This window comes from Schistocerca nitens, chromosome 8, assembly GCF_023898315.1.
Source record: "Schistocerca nitens isolate TAMUIC-IGC-003100 chromosome 8, iqSchNite1.1, whole genome shotgun sequence".
Taxonomy (NCBI): Eukaryota; Metazoa; Arthropoda; class Insecta; order Orthoptera; family Acrididae; genus Schistocerca; species Schistocerca nitens.
In genome coordinates this window covers 419,380,063-419,405,413 of record NC_064621.1, presented here as the reverse complement: position 1 = coordinate 419,405,413, position 25,351 = coordinate 419,380,063, and the positions used below count along the sequence as shown (strand labels likewise).

Sequence of the window (25,351 nt, the reverse complement as noted above, 5' to 3'; positions counted from 1 at the left end):
ATAAGGCACCAAAATTACCTCAGCTATTCACAATGACTCAGAACTACGTAAATTATAAATCCACAAAATTTTCAGCCATCCTCAAAGAGGAATAGATGATATATGAGTGCATATGCATACATATCACTGTGTCCATTTACATGTACCACATTAGTAAACGAGCATGTTGAAAAGTAATGCCTCCGATTTCTTTATGTGAAAACTCTAAGAGCTTTCTAAATAAAATAAACGTTATTAACATACTACATATTTATTCTTCATGTCTACATAAATCCAGCCTTCTGCCACAAGAGGGCTCTAAAATGTGGTGTGTCAGATTGGGTTATGTAACATAGCTAAGTTTGTGTGACAAACTGCATACTGTAATTGAGTTTCAAATTCAAAGTGTTCGTCCACACATGGAGCACCCTCTCCTTCAGCATGACAATGCCAGACCACACCCAAGTACTATGATTTCTGCAACAATCTGACACCTCGGGTTCACTATCATCGATCATCCTACTCACATTCCCAACTTGGTCCAATCTGATTTTTATCGGTTTCCAAAACGTAAAGACACCTTTGATAATGATGAAGCGATGCAAGCAGAAATGAGATTGATGTAAAAATTCTACAGGGACAATATCAACTAACTGGTGTCTCATTGGGAGAAATGTTTTCATCACCAGGGTGACTACACTGACAAATATGTGAACATTTAAAATGCTTTAAGAGTTGTCACATAAAAATTTGGAGGCATGAAGCAATGATACTGATTTTTTTTACTTGTTTCATTCCAATCATGATACAACTGAACATTGTCCCCTTCAAAGTGCTTACCTTGGGAAGCTCAATGCAGTAGAGATCGTTCTTCCACACATCACAGCAGTGCTGGAACTCCAACACTGGAATAACCCACAACTTGTCGGTTACAGACATTTCAATGTCATCCATGGCCCACAGCAATGTTCCTAAATGCACATTTTCAATCTCGGAAAGAGAAGAAAGCCAGAAGGACTCAAGTCAGGTGAATAAGGAGGCTGGGGCACAGAGAAACTTTCTTACTGGCCAAAAAATGGTTTATTGAAATTGTCACATGCATGACCCTTTTACTTAGTCTTCCAAAATTCTCTCGATAAAAGTGTGATATTGCAGCACTGTGTTATTTTTATTATGACAAGCATGCATATCCAAAGAAACTTTGCATCACAATCAAATACACAGGCACTGAAATATCATATTTATCTGCTGATACCGAACAAGTGACTTTCAAGTGCAATGTCTGACCTGTGCAGGAATATATATATATATATATATATATATATATACAAGTACAGGTCTTAGACAAATGGCTGACGATAAATGGAGGTTTGGGTACGACCACGAGTCGTGCATGAGTGGCCAAGTGGTAAGGTGACCGCTTGCGATAAGCGCGACATCCAGGTTCGGCACAAATTTTCATTGTCATCATTCCATGCTGCAGGCTGATGTTAGTCCTTATTCGCAATGGCAAATTCATTTGATATGCCTCCATAAAAGTTTTGATTAACCCCTTGGCCATGATGCACAAAATCTTTTTCCCTCGCTATCAAAAAAACAATCAGCATGCATTTGATCTTTGATTTGTTGGTCCTTGCTTTTTTGGCCTTGGAATGTGCAATTCCATGCTTTGGTGCTTGGTTTCCGGGTCATACTCAAGCACCCAAGTCTTGTCACTGATAATGACATTCCAGAAAATGGGATCCAGAAAGTTGTCACAATTGCCTTTCCTCATGTCCTGTCCTCCAGTGTTAAGTTTCTATGAAGCAATTTTGAGCAGATTTTTCTCATCCCCAATTCATTGGTCAGTACTTGATGAATGGTGGTATGATTCAAATTCTGCTCTGCTCCAATCATTCTGACTGTCAACTGCTGATCTGCACACTCAAGATCCCAGAGTCTGTCACATCAATTCATGAAATCGACAGCCTTTCACTGTGAATTTCATCTTTAATTGACTGTCTTCATTTTGCAAACGCCAAACCACCAAAACATCTGGGCTCCTGACAACACACTGTCTCCTTAGGCCTGTCAAAGGTTTTGCAAATATTTCAGTTGCACTGTGTCCAAGTCTAAAACGAAACCTGATCGCATACTATTTCTCAAAATTCATGTCACTTACTGCTATAATGCAGAAGCACACCCTTCTTTACTAAAAAAAAAGGTGCTATGGACAACCAACATGACACTAGTGTTGTCCAACATGCACTGTTTGTGTATCACCTTCTCCTGTCCTCGAAGTCTGGCACCACCAGTGCTGTCAGATCAAACACTAGACTTTCAATCTCATCACTTTACTTACACACTTCATATACTGATGTTTTTACAGGTGTCAGCATTAGTTCTACACCATATATCTGCTGACAAAAAAAATCTTACTCAGCAAATCAGCTGGTGCCACACACACACACACACACACACACACACACACACACACACACACACACACACACACACACACACGAGAGAGAGAGAGAGAGAGAGAATTATTGGAATAGGGATATGAAACATTAATTTATGTTCAAAGTATTAAATGTAAACAGCAACTAATAAGTCATGTTTATTTTGCCAAACAGTTGTATATATAAACTCTCTTTAATATATCTTGCATTTCAATTTTTTGTTGCTTGTTTTGAAAAACAATATGAAGTACATGTTATTCACATACTATAAATATTCAATACAACTTCATAATTTTTACAAAGTGGCCATCTGAAACATTTGTCTAGTTACAACAACTAGCATAGAACACTTACATACATAATCTGAATCCATATGTGAAGTTATATAATTAAAACCACATGTGGTAAGCATCCAATTATCTATAACAGGGTTGGAATAAGTGTTCCTTTCCCAGTTGTTAACATGCTTTGCCAGATACAACATCACCAGTTTTTTTTTATTTATTCCTTACAGTTCTCCTGTTTCTCCGTGGTACTGTCAGTGGTACTTTGCTTTTTATCTGAACTACAAGTATCTTTGATAACACCAGGCTCACCTCCATCACTGTCACTATCTCCTGTTCTGTCATCGGCTTCACTCTCAACAGAAACAGGTTCATAGCTGTCACTGGCACTCTCTCTTGCTTCATCATCCAAATCACTCCCACTTTCATTGTCATCACTTTCAGTTTCATCTGATTCACTTACTTCCACAACCTGTCTATTCTTGTTCACAAAGAGATCTTCATCTTCACTTGTGTCTCCCGCTTCTCTTCCATTCTTGAGATTTTCTGCGCCACTACCAGTTTTATCAAATTCTGGAGGCCAAATTCCAAGCTCACGATAGAACTTTTCATGATCTCTCGTAACAATAGTGACAATCTCAGCTTTCACCTAAAAAAATTAAACAATTTCATGGAGAAGGAAAAAGATGCATATTATAATGCAAACATAACAGGGGAAAGTGTGTGTGTGTGTGTGTGTGTGTGTGTGTGTGTGTGTGTGTGTACTCTAAATATGAAGTCACTGTTTGCAGAATGTGGCTTGTCTATCTACTGCTTGACAGTCCTTGTATCCAGAGAGAATTTGGATTTCAACCCAGGACTTTCTGTCATCACAGTGACTATTTTTCATTACAGATTCTCAAAGACTTCTTAAGTAATAGAACCCAGTATGTTGGCCTTGGCAGCGAACATTCATCTGAGACAAGAATATCATCAAGGGTGCCCCACAGAAGTGTGAAAGGACCATTGTTATTTTCTATATACATAAATAATCTGACAGATAGAATGAGCAGCAGTATGTAGTTTTTGCTGTTGATGCTGGGGTGTATGGGATGGTGTCGCCATTGAGTGACTTCTGGAGGATACAAGATGACTTACACAACATTTCTAGTTGGTGTGATGAATGGTGGTTAGCTCTAAATGTAGAAAAATGTAAGTTTAGATGAGCAGGAAAACAATCCCATAATGTTTGAATACAGGATTATTAATGTGCCGCTTGACACAGTTTCATTGATTAAATATCTAGGCATAACATTGTAAAGCGATATGAAATTGAATGAATATGTAAGGGTTGTAGGAGGGAAGGCGAATGATCAGCTTTGGTTTATCAAGAGAATGTTAGGTAAGTGTGGTTCCTCTGTAAAAGAGACTGCATACAGGACACTTGAGAAAACCATTCTTGAGTACTGGTCAAGTGTTTTGAATCCCTACCAGGTAGGATTAGACGACGACATCAAAACAATTGTATGGCAGACTGCTAGATTTGTTGCCGGTAGGTTTGAACAATGCGCAAGTGTTACGAGGATGCTTCGGGGACTCAAATGGGAATCCATGGAGGGAAGGCGGCATTCTTTTCAAGGAACAATACAGCAAAAATTTAGAGAACCAGCATTTAAAGTGACTGCAGAATGACTCTACAGCCGCCAAAACACATTTTGTATAAGGATCAAAAAGATAAGAGAAACTGGGGCTAATACGGGGGCATATAGGTAGCTGCTTGTTCTCTCACTATTTGCGAGTGGAACAGGAAAGAAAATGATTAGTGGTGGTGCAGGGTGCCCTCTGCCACACACCATATGGTGACTTGCAGAGTATGCATGTAGATGTAAACTGAATGTAAATACAGAAGTACAGTAAACACAGATGACTATAAACTAGCAGTCCATTTCTATACAGAAAATATGGAGAAAGGGGGAACAGTCATGCCTGTAAAAATCATGTTCAGATAAATATGAACCAGTAGTTTTTTGTGCTTAGACCAATGCTTGTGAACTATTGCTAATGGAAAAGTCATTTATAACTACTGCGGTATATAGATCCTCACTGGGAACTCAACTATTCTTAGTGAAATTTAAGTCATTAGTGCTTGGTAGACAAGGGAAAGCAAATGATACTCTGTAGAGACTTTAATATTAATTTTGTGCGCGATTTAGATTTTACAAATGTTTGGAAATGTTACTTCACACTTATGAGTTGTGTTATTAATTTTCCCACTATAATTACACAGGGGAAACCGTAAACTAATAGACAATGTATTTGTAAGTGAACACTTAGTTACATAAATTTTTATCTGGCCTTGATGGACAACTAGCCATAAAAATAAACTTGATGACAGTGATGCAGTATCAAGAACAAAACTTATGAACTATTAATGAATATACACCAGAAAGTTTCAATGCAGACTTACAGAAAACTGACTGGAGCAATATGTATAACGTGACGGATGTCAAAACCAAATTTAATGTGGTAATAGGTGAGTTTCTACTGATTTTTAACAGCTGCTTTTCCAAACAGAAAAATAAGACACTAATAAGGACATAAAAAAGAGCCCTGGATTACAGAAGAAATCAAAATAACTTGTCCAGGGAAAAGCGAAATGCTTGAAATAGTTAGAACTAATGGAGAAATAGGACTGATAACATACCATGAAAAATACTGTACTGCCGTAGGCTAGAAAATCAAAATGCCCTTTTATGATGCTAGACATTAATAATTCAGTTAATAAAATTAAATTACATGTGCAATAATCAAAAGAGAAATCAGAGGATATTATATTAAAGAAAATAGTCAAAGAATAAATGACAGTGGGATAGCCAACATATTAAGGACTACATTTTGAAATAACTCTGAGGTTAGGCATGGATAAAAGGAATAGGGGTGTTAAAGTACCAACTATAATGGTAATGGGTCCCTCCATACTTATGTCAGACACAAAGGGAAAAACCATCTGATTACTAAATCTATATACAAATAAAAATGTAAATGTTCATTTGTTCAAAGTCTTAAATCTCTGATACAATGTCGCAATTAAATATGTGAATTTATATACCTGCTGGAGTGCATTTTTATTATATATACCGGATGATCATACACAGTCAGAGCTGGTAAGAGTGTTGCTGGGAAGACTGTGCTGAAAAAGAATTCTTAAGATAAAGCTTCAATACACTGCACCATTTGAGTTAATTAGCACTGAACTTAGCCAATCAGGCCATTGCAATTGCATAAACAAACGGTCCACCACATACAATTAGTGTCAGTTGTTCTCTCAGCACAAACTGTAGTGCACTACACTTTTCAGCCTTTGGCTCTGGTTTGATCCTTAACACCAACCTATGTCCAATTGTTGTATTAATGTCTTAATCGGATTAGGAAAAGAACATGTTTGGCCTCACCGTCTCTGGGACGTAAAAGTTTTTGGCCAGTTTACTGCAAATTTTTACATGACACTAATACACATTCATATGGAAAAAGGAGATTATATATTTTAAATAAAAATGAACAGGTTTTCTGTCAAAACTGACAGAGAAAGAAAATGCTGTGTTCGCTCTGCTGTGAGTGCTGCAGTTTTGTTTTCTTTCTCACAATCAGTTTTACCTATGATAGTATGGCATTTAAACTATCAGAAAAATTGTTTCTTCCATACATATTCTGTCTCACTATACACATATTTTTATATAAAAATGGTATACGCATCAATGTGCTGCTTTGTTTTCTTCTGTCACAGTCAAGTTTTCCACAGAGAACAGATAATTTATATTTACAACTTACTGACTTATTATTAGAATGCTACAACAGAATCTGAATTTGCAATAACAATAAACAAGGCACAAGGTCAGGAAAGGAGGAAGAGTAGATGGACAGAGAGAGAGAGAGGGAGGAGATGGACAGAGAGAGGGGATGAGGTGATTAGGATACACATCCAATATATATACACATTTTGCAAATGAGAAGCTTAGCCAGGTTCACTAGTCACAAATAAAAAATGGAGGGAAAAACTGGCATACAACATCCATACGAGATGTTAAAAAATTAAGATTCAGGAGATAAAATATAATACACGGGTTGGGTTGTTTAATGATTATGAGATGAAACTATGAGGTCATCAGTCCTGCCAACCTGGAACAGGCAACTCAACAAAACTAAACACAAAAGAAGGGCCTAGTGCACAAAACCCAAACAAAGAAAGATCCCTAGGTCTAACGCAGGTCAACAAAGCCTAGCGAAAGAAACAAGGAAGAAGAAAAGGGGGAAAAGAAAGAAATGTGGTCGAGGCCCCAAAAGGCAGGAAGTGCGATGGGTGACATGCCCCCACCCCCCTTACTGTATTCCATATCCTCAGAGCATGACGATGTAATACTGATCAAAGATCCGATACTGGAATACCAATCTCAAGAGGCAGCTTAGCGGTAGCCAATTTGGTCAGCCTGCCAGTGAGTTCACTGCTTGGGATCCCAACAAGATCTGGGGTCTAGAAAAAGCCCACTGTGTGTCCACATTGTTCGAGAGCAAAATGGGAACCTTGGACAGTCAGGACAAGAAATGGTGGAGGTAACACTGGTCTAGTGATTGTAAACTGCTCAAAGAGTCACTCAAGATAAGGATGAACTCAGTGGTGCATAAATGGAGACACATTTAAGAGCAAAAGAGATGACTATCAACTCCACAGTGAAAACACTAAAGCCATCCAGCCATCAGTACAGACTACTTTTGAACCATGAAACACACCAAGAATGGAGAACTGGTGGCAGAGGGCCTCAGGAGGAGCTGTTTTGGACCTCATGATACATCAAGACAAGAGCCATGGATGAGGGTTGCACCATGGAAACATTCATTAGTGCGCCCGGAGAAGAGATGGTGGGGGGGCAAAACTAGACTTCAGAAGAAAGGAAACAGAAGTGGATGCCGATCTTAACCTCAGACCTGTGCCATCATTGCGGGAGGTGGATCCCTACATCTGGAAAGAGGATAAGGTAGGCCATGTGCTCCAGGCAGCAGCAGATTTGTGACACATAAGCAATCAACTACTGTTAGTGCAGAACCCACAATGGTGGAACCCATGCCTCCACTAGGAGGCTGATCAGACGGTTAGTCCCACAATGGTGTAGTGGGTCCAACATCTCTAACATCGAAGGTGATGTTGAGCTGTATGCAAAACTCCCACAAACTAGATGGGACTGTACCAATAGTATGTAGAGTCACATCAATGTAGAACAACCCACACCCCAGTTGGTGTTGCTGAGGCACCAAAGAGAATTGAGGTGCAACTGACATGTCCGGTTTAATTGATGGAGATGGGAAAGCCATGTGAATTGGGCATCAAAGGCCAGTCCAACAATGAGAGCCCACCACACTGAGGAACTGGGCATCAAATTACAGGTGTAAAGGGATGGACTGTACAGTGACAGCCTTGGCAGATGAAAAATGGAAGCTGTGAGAGTCCAACATTGTGCTCTATGTATTACTCCCCACAATCTGCATTCAGCGACACTCATTGCGTATGAACGAAAATAAATGAAAACTCATCAGCATACAAAGAGAGGGACACCACAGGTCCCACAGATGCCATTGGACTACTGGTAACCACTAAAAAGAGAGGGACACTCAAAACAGAACCCAGTGAACCCCATTCTGCTGCAGATGGGGGGGGGGGAGGGGGGGTGTTACAGAAGGCATCAACCTGTACCTAGAAATTGCAACATGAAAGGAAGTTCTGGAAAAAAAATCTGGAGTGGGTCATGGAGGCCCCACACATGTGTCAAAGATGTGATGGTGCCACGTGCCATGTGGTATCATAAGCTTTATGTAGATCAAAGAAGACAAACAGGGTGCTGACGAAAGGCAAAAGCCATTCGGAGAGCAGACTCCAGGTGGACTAAATTATCTGCAATAGAATGGTCTCAGCGAAAATCATCCTGGATCAAGCCAAAAAGGTCCCAGGACGCAAAGATTGAATACAGCCTTTGACTGACTATACATTCAAGCACCTTGCAGAGGACATTGGTTAAACTGATTGGACAATCTTTATACATCTGAAGAGGCGGTTTAGCAGATTTCAAAACTGGAATACAACACTTTCTTACCACAGGGAATAAAATTCCCCCTTGCTCCTGAGATGGTTAAAAGGGGGGAGCATATGATGTTGGCTACACACCATTAAGTGTTGAAACATTTGGTTGTGCAGCTGGTCTGGTCCACGAGCCATATAGTGGCAGAGAGCACGAGTGCTGGTAAATTCGCACTTGCTAAATGGGACATTACAAGGTTCCAGAGGGCAGGGAACAAAAGATACAGGGACTCGTTCCAGACAGGGTTTGAGAAGATAGAACATGGGCAGATAGTGGACCAAAGTTGAGGAGTGATGAAACGCAATAGAGTCCAGGTTAGTGAGGATAACACAAGTCAGCGAAATTCCCAGGATACCAGTAGGATAACAGTAGCACCTGATCTTTGCCCACACCAGCAAGGAGGAAGTATACAGCCCTATGACAGCAACGTATCATTCACAACAAATCTGTTTCTGGAATTTAAGAAATTAATGGGCCCGGGTACGAAGCCGTTTAAATGCCAAGAGGTGGTCGAGAAATAGATGCCATTTATAGCATTGGATGGCACGATAGTGGTCTTTAATAGACGCAGCAATTTCGGGGATCCACTGAAGTACCATCTTCCATTGGTGAGAATATGAGGAAGAAGGAATCACTGAAGCAGCTGGCGAAAGGATGGATTCAGTCAAACTCCATCATCTGGCGGAGTGGTTGGAATGGCAGCCGAGGACAAAGCATCCCAATCAGCATTAGTAAACGCCTACCTGGGAGGACATCTAGGCAAGTGGTGCTGAAGTAATGATAACATGATTGGAAAATGATCACTGTCACACAATTCATCACGAACTCATGGATGAGAGGAATCTAGTGCAATAGAAGGAACAATCAATGGCCTAGAAAGTGCAGTGTGTGCGCGCGCGCGCGCGTGCGTGCGTGTGTGTGTGTGTGTGTGTGTGTGTGTGTGTGGGCGCGCGCGCGTTTGGAGCTTATGGTTGCTCAACTCCAAAGTTATCAGCACCTCAAGTGCCTTGTGCCACAGTAAAGTGTGTGAAGGCTCCAGTGTTGAGGGTTATGGGCATTAAAATCCCCAAGGAGAAATAAGGGAGGAAGGGGCTGTTGAAGAAGGGCAGGAAGCATAGGATGCCGGTCGGGGGGATAAAGATTGCATATCATTACCGCAGAGTCTAAATGGATCCAAACAGCCACCACTTCCAGCGCAGTACGAAGAGGAACCCAGGAACTAACAACATCCATGGAGACTAATGTACAGACACCATCAGAGGCAAGCAAAGGGCTGACCCAGTTCCAGTAGAAGGCTTGGAAACCGTGAAGAATCAGCAAATGATATTCACAAAGTGAGATTCCTGCAATACAACAGATGCCACAGAGTAGAGACTGCAATTCTGAAAGGAGATGATAGTAACCATTACAGTTACAGTGGACAAGATTAGTACAGGAGGCCAGATGGACATAAATGGGCCAGAAGCAGTCATTGTGCCAGTCAGTGTCTGTCACTGGTAAGGACAGAGGGACATCCATGAATGTAAGATTGGACCTTGAAGTAATGGGTGCAGCAGAGGAGGGGGGAGGTCTCGTCCTGCGACTTACACATGTTGTTCTTTTCCATCAGACAGCAAGAGAAGGTGTGGTCAGGAAGACAGCAAGTTGTAGCAACATCAAGGTTCAAAAAAGAATGAACGGCCTTGAGGCCCACAGAGTGTGGATCCCACGTCCGACACAAAGAAACAGGCTTTTTGTCCTAGAGACACCAAGAAAGGGTCGTTCCTAGAGGGAGCCCCATTCCCAGCTGGTTTCTTCTCTCGCCGAGGCAAAGGAGCGGTTGCACGAGTGGAGGAAGTGCTAGGAAGGAGGAAACGAAAGAGGGATAAGATGGAGATAATGAGGAAAAAGGAAGAGGAAAGAATGCAACAGACGCAAAGGAAGACATTAAAGAGACCAAGTGGAGACAGCCAAATTTCTGTCGGGCCTCAGAGTAGGACAGTGTCGAGTTTTCAAATTCCTGAATCTTCCCTTTATTTTTATAGATGGGCAATCTGGCAAGCGAGGAGAATGTGGGCTGGAACAGTTCACGTACTTGGGCAGTGGGGCAGCAAGCATGTGGAGAAGGTGGCCGCAGTCGCTGCAAATACAATTCACCTCACATAGCGAAGATGTGACCAAAACAGAAACAGCACATGAGAGGTGGGGTATAGGGATTCATGTCACAACAGCAAATCGTAACTGACTGTTTCGGAAGGGTACCCCCCCCCCCCCCCCCCAAAGCCAGGATGAAAGCGCGGGTAATAACATGGCTGTCCTCAGAACCTCTATGGACTCGCCGGACAAAATGAGCTCCATGCTGCAGCAGATTAGTCCCGAGTTCCACATCAGATAGAAGGAGGAGGTCTGTATGGAAAATAATGCCCTGGGTCATAGTTAAGGACATGTGAGGAGTGATGCTCAACGGGATGTCTCCAAAACACTCAATCATAAACGGAGGCACCAATTGACTGGCAGTAGATGTTTTAATCAGTAGGGAACCACATTTCATTTTACTAAATGAGTCAACTTCACCAAACTTACCTCTGGTATGTTCTACAAAAAGAGTGGTTTGGTAGTGGTGAAAGTCTCCTCGACTGTCCTGGAACAAACCAAGTAATGGAGAAAGGGTTTCGCTCTAAGCCAGCAGACCTGGTTCTCCTCCCAGGCTGAGGAAGCAAAAGTAAAAGCAGAGAGAAAATTGCTCCTGTCAGAAGAGAAGGCTGCAGAAGAGTGGCTAGAAGTACGGAGCTTAGCACACTTCATGTGCAGATTGTAGTGTGTCTGCCATGGTACCACTGATATGAGCTCACACTGTGGCACTACTCAGCTGCGGCAAGGGCTGCCTGGCACACCGGTCATTGCTATGAGTTTCGATGCCCCAAAAAGACGACCCACTCGTAAGTGTACACACAAGGAGGTGACAGCTCAGGTGCCAGAAGTGTGATCCCTGTTTTGTCAGGGGCTCATCCAGATGGGTACATAACCCCACCACATGGGCTGGCTACACATGCTGGTGACACAGCAGGAAATGGGGGAGGGGGGGGGGCAGGTTATGGCAGTGAAGGGGGAAGGGGGTGGGGGGTTGGAATGGGGGAAGGACCCACATTGGAGATGCTAGGAAGGCAGTTCCCCAAATGGTGCACACTGTGGAAACAGAATTTCGAAAGGGAGGTCAAACCCTACAGGAAACCTGGGGGGGGGGGGGGGGGGGGGGTGCGCCTTGAAGGACAGTGGCATCACAAGACACAAGACCAAAAAGTAATCGCAAAACCAATGAAATAGCAAGGTATCCAATAAGGGAAACACCAAGGGATAGGAGGGGATTGAGGGGGGAGGAGCTAGAATGGGAAGTAGCTCCATCTCCATACAACAGCATCAGAATCAAAACAACAAAATCTTCATCTGAAAATATACAGTCTACTCTGATGTATGAAATTTAAAACCTGAATCGTCTCCTGAATATTATCAGCTTGGTTATCAGGGAGCAACTGGGGCAGATGTGAAGCTCACTGTATAGCAGCAAAGGTGAGGTACTCAGTGAGTGAACATCAGGTGTATGCTACAACTGCAATGGGGTAGGACAGCTTGTCCTAGGATGTACATGTGGGTCATACTAGGGTGCCCAATGTGGAGGCAGCAGATGATTTTGGATTCACAGTGAGCCAAGCAAAGGGAAGACTGCCACACTGTCATACTCTTTTATAATCTGTAACTTATTAGTTGTTGCCATGATTCCCCATTCTCTGTTCCAGTCCACTGAGAGTTAGCAACACGTTGTGGTCTCCATTCTCAGTAGCCTCTTTGGTGAGCCAATCCACAAAGTTATTTCCTGGAATACCAACTTGACTGGAGGACCAGCGAAATACTAAAGCCTTCTCGTTGTCATAGTTACCTAAGAAGAGATCTTGTATGAACATTACCAAACTCAAAGTTAACTTCTGAGATTTCTGGGGTCAAGGCTTGTGACATCAGGCCAGCAAGTACCTGGCACTGCTGGTAGATGTCAAACTCAACATGTTATTCTTTTCAAGGCTTGTGAAAAGACTGCTATGCTTTTGAATTATTGTCGGATTTGTTACACACTCTTTATGTATTTGCACTCCAGTCACACAGCAGCTTGTAAAGATTTTATGCTTTTATGAACTGGCTGTGTTCGATTTTCTTTACATATATTTGTAGGACTTTAAAGTCTGTGTCCAGATATCAATTTTCTAAAGCAGCGTGACACAATTTTAAAAAAGAAACACTCGAGTGAAAGTTGCCTCTAAAAATGTGATGATTTGCAATGACTGGTAACTGCAAAATATTTTGCAGATGTTTTGGAGGCACCTGTAACTGAACACATAGCGTCTAAGACTGGTGACTGTATGGTTTGCCTGGTTCAAATTTTCATAACACTTCCTTTTTACTGTTATTTAAATTCTGCATTTTTTTGTCACATGGAAATTATAATAAAAAATACTGAATCATAATTTTCTGAATCATGTGTCACATGAAACAAATTAAAATCCAATACAGGCACTTGAAATGGCACATACATCTATAATATTCCATGACGAATTTGATTCTATATCTCCTCTGTTTATTGCTAATGCCCAGTAGAGAAACGAGCATACGAAATGGACCAGTATTACTGATGAAACTACCTGGCATATTACCTGCAGGTTAATTGTTCATTTATCAATATCAGCACGGTGGTGCACGATAAAACCTGTGAGGAAGTTTCATTTCAGCGCAACTCCGCTACAGAGTGAAAATTCATTCTGGAGTATTACTGATGTATGCAAGTCACTTTCACATTTCTATCGAATTTTAATTTGTTTCAAATGACTTAATTGAAAATAAAATACTATTTTCATTAGAAAATTATGAATCAATATTTCTTTATTATAATTTCCTCCTGATAGCAAATATATAATTTATATAAAAGTAAAAATAAATGTCGTAAAGGATATTCAAACCAGACTCTTCCATCGCCAGTCTTCGACACTACACATTCAGATAAAGCTACAAGCACATACAAAACATCTGGGAAATGTTTTTGGAAATTGTTGTCCGGGCAAACGCTTTCAAAGCCTACAAATACACAAAGAAAATCGGACTTGGCCAGTCCGTAAGGTGTCCTGGTCAGATAAAAGCTCATATGTATACACTCACAGGTGTAAAATCTGTGCAAGCAGATGTGTGACCATGGTGCGTAACAAAGCCAACAATAATTCAAATACATTGCAATCATTTTCGAAAGTCTTGAAAAGAATGACTCATTCAGTGTAACATCTACCGGCCGTGACAGGTACTTGCTGGGTTGACATCATGAGCTACGACCCCAGAAAGTTCAGCATTTAATGCTGAGTGTTACTAAGGGATGCCAGGACTAACAGTAGCTTAGAGCCTGGATGATGTTTGTGGAGTCACTGCAAATTTAGGAGAGACTCGTGTGAATGGCACACCGTACTCCACCAATTCCATTGTAAGGATGGTTGCTTGCTACTCTTGTTGCATGTAAAAGCACTGTGTTCTTCAACTCTTGGGCTATGAGTATAAATTATATTCTGAATTAATGTACTCACTGAGTATCAAGATGAACGACTGACAGAAATCTAAGAGGTCTATCACATCCTTCGGGTTAAGAGAAAGATCAAGGCAAATATAAAGGTTAAGGTACCCATCATTAGGGCATTTGCAAGTGTGATGTAACGTGAGGATTGATTGGAGGTAAACAAAATTAGTAACGGACAGACTGTAACTTGATCGATACTGGAATTTCTGACCAAGGCCACTTTTCTTGAAACACAAGGTACTGACTCCGTTGTTCTAGATGGTTATAGATGTGTAAGGCACTGTTCAGCCATAACTGGTGGTGCCTGAGCTGTGAAGGGGGAATCACTGCCTCTGCCAGGAGGCTGCCCACAGGTTTGTTTGATAGGCACCATCCTCCAGCATTTTCCCACAATGGTGGGTCAGATACAAGAGTTGCAATATCAATGACACTGCCAACCCATAGCCCACACTTCCACGAGCTTTATGTGATAAAATTAGAGCTCTGTAGCACAAAAGTGGTGCAACGGTCTGCAGGTGTTATTGAGAAAGCGTAGGACATCAAATTTTAACTGGCACACCCATTTAAGCTGTCATATAAGGGTTACTCAAGTTAACTAATCGAACAAGAGTCCTAAGAAGCATTTTAAGTCTCGACCATATGAAGCAGGTCATTATGTAGGTAGAGTTCTGGTTGCAGACAAACAATTCTGCACTGTCAAAAATACATTACATAAGTATATCTAAAAAGAAAGATGATGAGACTTACCAAACAAAAGCGCTGGCAGGTCGATAGACACACAAACAAACACAAATATACACACAAAATTCAAGCTTTCGCAACAAACTGTTGCCTCATCAGGAAAGAGGGAAGGAGAGGGAAAGACGAAAGGATGTGGGTTTTAAGGGAGAGGGTAAGGAGTCATCCCAATCCCGGGAGCGGAAACTAAGGTAAGTCTTTCCGCTCCCGGGATTGGAATGACTCCTTACCCTCTCCCTTAAAACCCACATCCTTTCGTCTTTCCCTCTCCTTCCCTCTTTCCTGATGAGGCAACAGTTTGTTGCGAAAGCTTGAATTTTGTGTGTATATTTGTGTTTGTTTGTGTGTCTATCGACCTGCCAGCGCTTTTGTTTGGTAAGTCTCATCATCTTTCTTTTTAGATATATTTTTTCCACGTGGAATGTTTCCCTCTGTTATATACATTACATAAGTTTAGATAGTGGTAAATTTGAAGCCCTGTGTACATTTCCAATTGTCTGCTTTTCTTGTACTGCCATGTAGTTATCACTCAATGACCCAGATGTGAGAAAAACTATAGCAGATGCAGAGGTCAACAATATTTAACGATGGTGAGACTATAAATCCACTGCATCTGCAAGTCCGATGATTGCCATTAAGAAGAGGGTCTGTCTCAGAATGGAGCCTTGTGGGGTTCCATTTCCCTGTTTGTTGGGAGCATAGTAGGAATTGCCAATTAGGACTCTGAAGGATTGCTGAGAATGAAAATTTTGAATAAAGATTGGGAGGGAGTCACAGAAGGCACACACCAGTAAGTTTTTGGTGATATGGTACTGCCATGCAGTGTCATAAACCTTGTGCACACCAAAGACAGTGATAAAATGCTGATAATGGATAAAAGCCATTCAAACAGCAGGCTTTAGGCAGAGTAGATGATCACAAGCAGATCAGCCCTTCCAAAACACACACCAATTGTTAGACAAGGTGCCAGTCATCTCGAGTGCTGAGCATAGTCATTAGCTTACTATGCTCTTGAACATGCAAAAAACGTTATTACAGCAGATGAGTCTGTAGCTATCCATCTCCTGTGAGGGTTCCTTGATTTCGATTCTGGGATAGTCATACTTTCCCTCCACTGAGAACTGAACTCTCCCTCAGGCCAAATTTGATTAAAAACAGCAAAGCAAGGTGCTTGCATTTTATAAGTGGATAGTGTAGCATTTGAATATGTATTCAATCAGGATCTGGAGCTGTATTTTGGCACACTGTAAGTGCATTGCACTGATGAGTTCTTACTTCTTTTTTTTTTAACATTGAAGAGTTTCAAAATTTGTATGTTGCAATACAGGATAATACTGTCTGCTTGTCTTTTGTGTAGATGAGAGACAGTTGTCAGATGCCAATGGTTGGACACAGTGCATCAACAGGTACTCAGCAATGACAACAGTGTCAGATTTCAGTGTGCCATCCTTATAGAAGCCTCAAATACCAATCACCTTTTGTTGACCACAAATACACCAAGACTTTTTCCCATGTCTGTGAGAGAAAGATACAAGTTCCAATGGTGAATATGAAACTTTCCCAGCATTGCTTCTTTCGTCTTTTGTAAGTGTGCTATGGCTTGGAGATATTAAAATATGATACAAATCTCTCTAGACGGATATTGCCTATAGTGTCAAGAGTGTCCTGTGTAGCATTTATGGCTGTGGTGATCGGCGTCCGACATGGGGCTGGGTGCATATGATGGGGGTGGGGGCCTTGAGGGAAGCAGTGTCGCTAGTTCTACTGAGCGCTGATGTGATGGTCATTGTGTGTCTCACGGTCTCTTCAAAGATCCCACTGTGTGGCATATAAAGCATTATGGAAGTTCTAAAAATGTGCCAGTCAGCATTCTTAAGAATCCACACAGTGGGCATCCAGTTGAGTATCAATGTGGGAGGGATAAAACAATCAGATAGTGACCATTACCACATAGAGCTCATCAAGAACCTTCCACTGAACAGGCCACGTGGTCGATGGCTGGACAGAATCCTGGTACTGTGTTAAAATGAGTGACAGTGCTATTACATAGCACGAAAAAGTCAACATTCAAAAAACCCTACCAAGTTATCACAATTAGTAGTCTTAGAGCTGCCCCATAAAGCATTATGGGCATGAAAATTATCAGTAAAAGAAAGGGGGATGGTACGTGGGAGATAAAATTGAACATCTCCCAGTACATTAGCTCTCCTCCAAGGGGAAGATGGGCTTTCCAAACGGTTGATTTGATATTGTGTGTTCTGACATTGTTTCCATCGTGGTATGTGGCCATGAAGTATTCGGTCGATTGTACACAACATGCTCTTTCAAGGTCAATTACAGTCTTATATTAGTTTCAATAATTACATAAACTGAGTGAATGTGTTGTGAATTGGTTTTCCTGCAAAGTAAAATGAGAGAAAGTGCTTCAGTGCAGCCAGATGGTCTCAATAGCTAAGAACTGTAACAACCCTCTCAAAGTAAGATACTTCGTCTGCATTTTGATTGCAGGATCTCTCCACACAATGTGCTACAGTACATTTCATGCATCAGTTTACACAAGACATAGATGATAAAAATGTTGCCAACTGGTATTTTCTGTGACTTTTCAAAAGCATTTGATTTTCCTAGGTGTACAGGATAAAACAGCTATCTGAGAGTGGGAAATAATCCCTATGAGTTTACCACAAAGACCAATATTGGGCCTGCTCTTATTCTCGTTGTATATAAATGGTGCTCACGCAGTACACACAAGACACAGAAATAGTTCTCTCGGCTAAGAGTGCAGGTAGTGTAAGTAAAAATGTAGGAACATCAACACTTGAAAATGTAAACAATATATTCTTGAAAATTAATAACAGTTTCTTTGCAAATGGACTGTAACTGAAATTCGATAAAGCAGAATACATGCAATTCAATACTGCATAAGAGCTGACCACATAGTTATAAATAAACTGTGAAGGTTAATCGATAAATGAAACAATATTTTCAACTCTTACATATTTATATTGATAAGGATCTGAACTGAAAGTCACATGTGCAGATCTTTAACATCAAAGCTCTGCAACCATTCATTATGGGCAATTTCAAATTCTGAGATAAAAATTTAAAAAATTTAACTTACTTCTACTATTTTTAATTACAAATGTCTTAAGATATCATTCTGGGGTTACTCAGTATAGAGGAAATAGGTGTCCATAGCACAGTCCTAAGAGTGTAATTAGGATAAAATGTGGTACCCACTCTTGTAGGCAGCTCTTTACACAGATGGATATACTGACAATAGCCTCACAGTACATTTACTCCTTTATGAACTTTTTTGTCAACAATCAATCACAATTTGATAACAGGAGCATTCATAAATGTAATATAGAGGGACAAATTACTAACACTATCCACCATACAGCCTCAGTGGAGGACAAAAATGAGGGCATTACGGAAGCATCTGGTTCCACCCAACCACCCATGACGACATCAACATGGCAGAAAATACTACTTCCAGTGTATAAAAAATGCCGACAATGATGTCACTGCGTACACACAGCAAAAAACGCGGACAACAATAAAAACGACACAATAAAATCTCACTCCAAAAATAAAATGAAACTAACAGGACATCCATGGAAAACTGTATTTAGGACAGGGAGACACTACATATACAACAAGAAAAAAAAACACCACACCATCCCAAAATAAATAACATAAGAACATTTAAATTACAACACTACGCTACATCAATTAAACAACAGGAATCTGACATTTCCCTTGAGCTATCGATGCCAAAACAACTGACAACTATAACCATGAAAAGCGGAAACGGACATTTCCCTTGACCTACGACGGTCACTCAAAAGAAATTCACAATTTTTTTTTTAATCCATCTTTTATTTTATATGTTTGAAAGTTTTAGTGTGTAAATACATCATTTACAAACAATATTTTCATTTCTCCACATAATTTCCATACCTCTCAACTGCCTTACGCTATCTTGGAACCAGCGCCTGTATACCCGTACGGTAAAATTCTGGACCAACCTGCTGGAGCCACTGTTTGGCAGCGTGCACAAGGGAGTCGTCATCTTCAAACCTTGTTCCACGAAGAGAGTCTCTCAGTTTCCAAAAGAGATGATACAGGGCTGCAAGGCGGGTGTTTCAGTGTTGTCCATCCGAGTTTTGTGATCGCTTCCATGGTTTTTTGACTGACATGTGGCCGTGCATTACTGTACAACAGCAAAACATCCTGCTTTTGCTGATGTGGTTGAACATGACTCAGTAGAGCTTGAAGTTTCTTCAGTGTCGTCACATATGCATCAGAATTTATGGTGGTTCCACTTGGCATGATGTCCACAAGCAAGAGTCCTTTGGAATCGAAAAACACCGTAGCCATAACTTTTCCAGCAGAAGGTAAGGTTTTGAATCTTTTTTTCTTGGGTGAATTTGCACGATGTCACTCCTCTGATTCTCTCTTCGTCTCTGGTGAAAAATGATGGAGCCATGTTTCATCACCTGTCACAATTCTTCCACGAAATTCATCTCCACAATTCTCTTACTGTTCCAAAAGTTCACTGCATACGGTTTTTCTTGTTTCTATGTGAGCCACGGTCAACATCCTGGGAACTCACATGGCACAAACCTTTTTTAACGCCAACACTTTCAGTATTCTGCAAACACTTCCTTCCCCTTTCCCAATGTAGTGTGACACTTCGTTCACTGTGATGCATCTGTCAGCAGTCACCAATTCGTTAACTCTCTGTACATTGTCTGGAGTGTGTGCAGTACGAGGCCTGCTGCTGTGAGGACAATCCTCAATATTGCCGTGCCCGCTTTCATCATGTAACCTGCTTGCCCACCGACTAACTGTACTGCGATCGACAGCAGCATCTCCATACACCTTTTTCAACCTCTTGTGGATGTTTCCCACTGTCTCGTTTTCACAGCACAGGAATTCTATGACAGCACATTGCTTCTGACGAACGTCAAGTGTAGCAGCCATCTTGAAGACATGCTGTGACGGCGCCACTCACAGGAACAGGTTGAATAAGTTTGAAAACAAGCGAAAAGGATGCATCTACACACTGTAAAACTTTCACACATGCAGAATGAAAACTGTGTTTTTACAAAAATAGTGTGCATTTCTTTTGAGTGACCCTCGTATATAGCTACTGCAGCTACTGATACCAAAAAACCACGACCTAAAATTACAAAAAGTCGAACCAAAATCCCAACAACTCAAAAACCTACCTATCCCATATCCACTACATCAATTAAAACAGAACTGACCTACCATAAATATACAACACACGAAACATCAAAATTACTATGGAATAAAACTAAAACAAAACTTAATTACCAACAAAAGCCTCCAATCAGTCACTTCTGTTGACCCAAAATGAGTTTTGTTATTACACTACAAGAACCTTTGACTACATTTGCTGCGAGACAAAATGTGTATTAATGTTGATAGACATTTATAAAAGTAAAACAACAATATCTAGCTTTCAGAACTAATAGGTCTTTCCTCAGGTGTAGGGGGCGCGAGGATGAGAGGGATCCACATGTAGTGAGGATGGACATAAATAAAAAGGGGGAGGTCTAACTGTGGTGCCAATGGACCAGAATTTCCTTGTGTTTTGCGAGGGATCTTTTGACAAAACACTGCAGATAAAGAGGAATATTCATTATGAATCACCAGCTTTGACACGTGACATCGAAAACAGGTGACAAATGGCGTAAACAAAGTATTGACTGTAATGTGATATCAGTAGTAATTTTTTCAAACGGAATAAACTGCAGATCAGCCTGGCTTCATCAACTCTCAACCAAAATGTTACCTTCCCACCTAACCTAGACCTCGGGCAAAGCTACAGATAAGTCTGTCACCACAACCAGGTCTTTTTTTTACTTTCACATTTGTTTTCTACCTATATGCCTATGCTTTGATTCACACCTATTATGTGTGCTTCTTTTTCTTCACAGTGATTGTGCACTATGAAAGTTCATTCTCATTTTAACATTTCCTTGATAAATATCTATCTGGTGTTTAATCAACTACTTTTTACTTTTCTAAAGGCAAGTCACAGTTCCTCTATATCAGTGGTAGTCAACCTGGTCTCTATTACCCCACTACAGTCCAATTAAAATTACTTGATAGTGACACTTCACCCGTTGGAGATGGTTCCCTCCAATCAGAGTGCTTAATGTCAAGCCCACACCGTTTGCCGATCCAAACTGCCACGACAGTTCGTCAGTTGACTTATAATTTCTTCTCAGCATTCTCTATTGATGTGTGGATCCCGAATAACCAAATACTACTGGATACACTAGCATCTCATATACCCTTACCATAATCAAAGAGATTGTCTTACGTCTGGTACACTTCACATGACATTGCGTGAAGCCAAATTTTTTAAGCCTGCAATTCATCCATGTGACTAGGTCACAACAATAAAAAATATAACACCATTAATAAAGTATTGTGGTGTAGCGCAATGGCTAGTGTAAAAATGCCACTTTTAGTAGGTCGTAGGTTCGATTCTCATCAAAATAGTGATTTTTTTTTTTTTTAATTCTATATCTTATCAAGAGTGTCTGTTTGCTAATTTTGTTCAGTTAATCATTTCAAATGTTTTTTTTTTCCCCCCTAATTCTTTGCTGCATCATTTTCATTATTGTACTGACTTCATATCCTCTTATTTCTGTAGCCTTTGATCTGTAACGAAGTGCTAACGAGGCCTGCTCTTTAGTTGGTAACATGGTATCCCTTGTAGCCAGTGTGAGGATAGTTTCAGACGACGGCTCACAAAGTTACAGTTAGTTTACAACATGAGTTTTAACTCAGGGCTCCAGAAAGAAAGTCACTTGTCGAAGGGGCACCTCACATTTACGACATACCTCGCAGTGGCCACTTACACTGTGTCGTGTTACACACCTACAGCATTTGTGAACTGACCCATTTGTGTGTGTGTGTGTGTGTGTGTCACCTACAATCTACCAGTAGCTCATGTGGCAACACTGTAGCTGCCGATGACAAGACGTCAACTCTAAAGTAATTTTAATTTGACTGTAGTGGGTGTTCCAGCTTTCATGGTGGGTGGTAAGCAGTAGTGGTTTTTAAAACAATTCATTGGGTTTTCGTAGAATTTTGACATAAAGAACTTGGAAGTCATTATTATTATATGCTTCAACTTCCTGTAACTCTGTTTTGTAAAATTTATAAAGTAAATTTACTTCTATGCTTTATAAATCATCTTTTCTCTGGAACCAGTTGGGAGTCCAAAAATTTTACTAACAGATAAACAAAAGAGGGCAGTAGGTAAACTCCTTATATACTTTACTGAACATACAAATCTTTCTACCTCATTTAGGTGCACTCTGTTCTTTGGTAACGGAAATACGGAAGCGTCCGATACCGCCCGTCTGCTTTGACCCATGACGTCACAAATATGGCAGAAACAAAAACAAACACACACACTTTCCACAAGAAGCCTAATAACACTAACGGGACAAGTGTGGGAAATGGGGTGTTTTGGGTGGGGGGCAAACTAAATATAAACAAATTTAGACGCCTTGCGTAGCTACAACGTGTAAGTGAAGACAGCCATGCATGAATACCCACCCACCTCCACCTCCCCAGGGGTCGTAACCCCTGCAACCCATAGAAGATAAAGATGCTTCAGTAGCTGATTAGTGTTTTTTGTCTTAAAAAAAAAAAAAAAAAAAAAAAAAGCCTCACGGGATAGAACGAACAGATCAGAAAAGTAAATAAAATAAGATAAAACAGAACTGGAGACAGCCACACTCAAACCAAACTCCGCGCCGTCATGTCGTCACACACGACAACACCCTTACGTCACGGGTCAAAGCCGACGCGTGGGATCGGACGCTTCTGTCAACCCTTGGTAACCACTGCATCATGTCAATGATGCAGGTTTCAACAGCGATGTATTCAAAGTGGTTAGGTCTATTTGTTGACATGAAATCTAGTATATTTCTGCTATGAATGAGCTTCAAAACCATCCCATTGGTGTTAAGAGAACACATTCTATCGTTTTGAACATTCTTGTCACGCTTACTAGTTATAAACCTGTCATCATCCTGATTGAGTATTGAATGAATCAGGTGTCTCCAATGAAGACACTGTGGTGGGGGAAAATATGTAAAATGAAGCTGAGGTTCAATTTAAAATTTTCAGCGAGTCTCAGATAAAGTTACATAGTGGATTCCACCTGAAATCTTGGTTGGGATGAAAGACTGATCTGTATTGCAGCCCGAGAACTAGGTTATTAAGCTGGAAAGTGACAATTTGTTTATGAGTTTACAAAGCCAACAAATGTGAAAGCTGAAAATCTGGTTGCAGTAACAAACTGAATAGTAGTAAAGCCTATTATTTACATCAGGTCCATATTAAAAAATGCAAAATGGAGAGGGGGGATTCAATAAATAACTTTTATCCAAGTCTGGTGGTCAATAAAAGGGCCCAATTATTAGCTCATGCTCACCCTAGATTCTTCGGCGTTTTGCCCTAACAACCAACCTCATGCGCAACTTCTTTCAAAACTTTTGCATTTTTACATAGATTACTTTTATTTCTTGCGCAGCTTCTGTAAAATTGGGCGTGTGTATTATGTATAGGTGAGTAACATTTGTCTTTACCCTTGGAATGCTAAAACAGTGACAATTCACATTAACTGAACAAATATGCTATGTATTCTTAGATTATTTATCTTACATGTAAAACAAGTATAGCAGAATATTTTCGAATGATACACGACCATTACATCCAAGAAAAAAACTTATTCAGCGTAACTGGAAAATAGCCTAGATACAACAAAGCCAGATAACTCGTCCACAACAATATATACATTACTTTCACCACCACATGTGTTGGTTACATAAGGCTCATTATCGGTTAAGTACGCAACTTCACAGCTGCACACACCCTAAAAGCACTTTAGCCCCAATGCGCTTGACACACTATAAATTATAAATGTAAGTAGTACCTTTGCTTCCAGACATAGTAAGTTTCAATCTATCACTTGTTTTATCCTTCACCACCAGGTAATTTCCCACTTCGGATTTCTCTTATATCGACGTAAAGAAGTTAATAATTGGAATTACCTTGTCTCCTTCAGGTATGGGTTCTACAAGCAGGTAATCTCCACGTTTAATCCATACGTTACGACGGAATTTTGTGGGCATTGAGGCAAGGAAAGGTTCTCCTGAAGCCGGAGCAACAAGATGCAGGTTATTTCCTCTGCCGGCAAGGACTTGTACAATTGACTGCTCCTCAGTTGGTGGACGTATCTCTTCTACCAAGACTTCACGGATAACATGCTTCCGTTTTGTAGCACGAGACATTCTCCTGCAATATTAAGGCAATGAAAACGTTTCACAGTAAAGAATCGTCATGCAGACGGCAATTCAGTGCTACTGTTACATGTACCGGTATCCCACATGACATTTAGAAATTATAACTAAGCCCTCGTTTTAGGCACCATAATCTGCAGATTAAATACTAAAATTCTTAACACGTAATAAAAGCGATGACCCATAAACAAACAAACAAACAGGGTGTCCGTGAACAACAAACGTACTACGAAACCAACTTAACACCACGAACTAGCTATTTACCTAGTTTTGGAAACTCATATCTGACATATAACAAAGCATCCAGTTGTCAACTAATCATACAAATTGTGAACAAAAACTTCCATCACGTCCTCTTCCACACGTAATCGTAAACAGTACGCAAACCGCATAACCAGCCCACGCGTGTCAAAGTATGTCAACCAAGAAGCTCACGTAACAGAGATAACAGTCGACCGTGGTCGAGACATGGGGAGCGAGTCGCGCCACTAAAAAGGCCGTTACAACACCATACTTCTTTGTCAAAGTTGATATGTCAAATAGTTACGTCAAAGAAATTTGATGGTGTAATAGGTACTTGGTCAAATCTCGCCTGTCGTCAAATAAATATGATCAAATCTGTAGATTTGATCATAAAAGTCGCTTGTCTTCTGTTCACTGCAATGTGAAATGTTACTACTTGGAGCTATAGCATCGCTTTAGCGTTCTGTCACCAGTAGAGATGGGCAAACTGAAACACTTAACTGTTTCGAAACAAATGAAACAGTACAATGTAATGTTTCGATACGTTGTTTCGAAACACATTTTATCATCTTGAATGTCTACTGTATAAGTATGTCCATTTAAACACAAATGAGGTGCG

At 40.6% G+C, this 25,351-nt stretch overlaps 1 protein-coding gene across 1 annotated transcript; it reads right to left on the bottom strand.

Moving 5' to 3' along the window:
- Positions 1-2,549: 2,549 nt before the first annotated feature.
- Positions 2,550-24,919, bottom strand: LOC126198630 (probable RNA-binding protein EIF1AD). The gene is made up of 3 exons (XM_049935092.1): positions 24,754-24,919; positions 24,241-24,484; positions 2,550-3,353 (listed from the first exon to the last, which is right to left on the bottom strand). Exons 2-3 carry the CDS (start codon positions 24,478-24,480, stop codon positions 2,922-2,924), a joined length of 672 nt encoding a protein of 223 aa, XP_049791049.1. The 5' UTR covers positions 24,481-24,484; positions 24,754-24,919; the 3' UTR covers positions 2,550-2,921.
- Between the last annotated feature and the right edge of the window lie 432 nt (positions 24,920-25,351).

Excerpts from the sequence above, each read along its gene's own strand:
- LOC126198630 (XM_049935092.1), bottom strand. The coding sequence starts at position 24,480 with ATGTCTCGTGCTACAAAACGGAAGCATGTTATCCGTGAAGTCTTGGTA. Across the intron at positions 3,354-24,240 it reads CCATACCTGAAGGAGACAAG|GTGAAAGCTGAGATTGTCAC; the intron begins GTAATTCCAATT and ends TAATTTTTTTAG.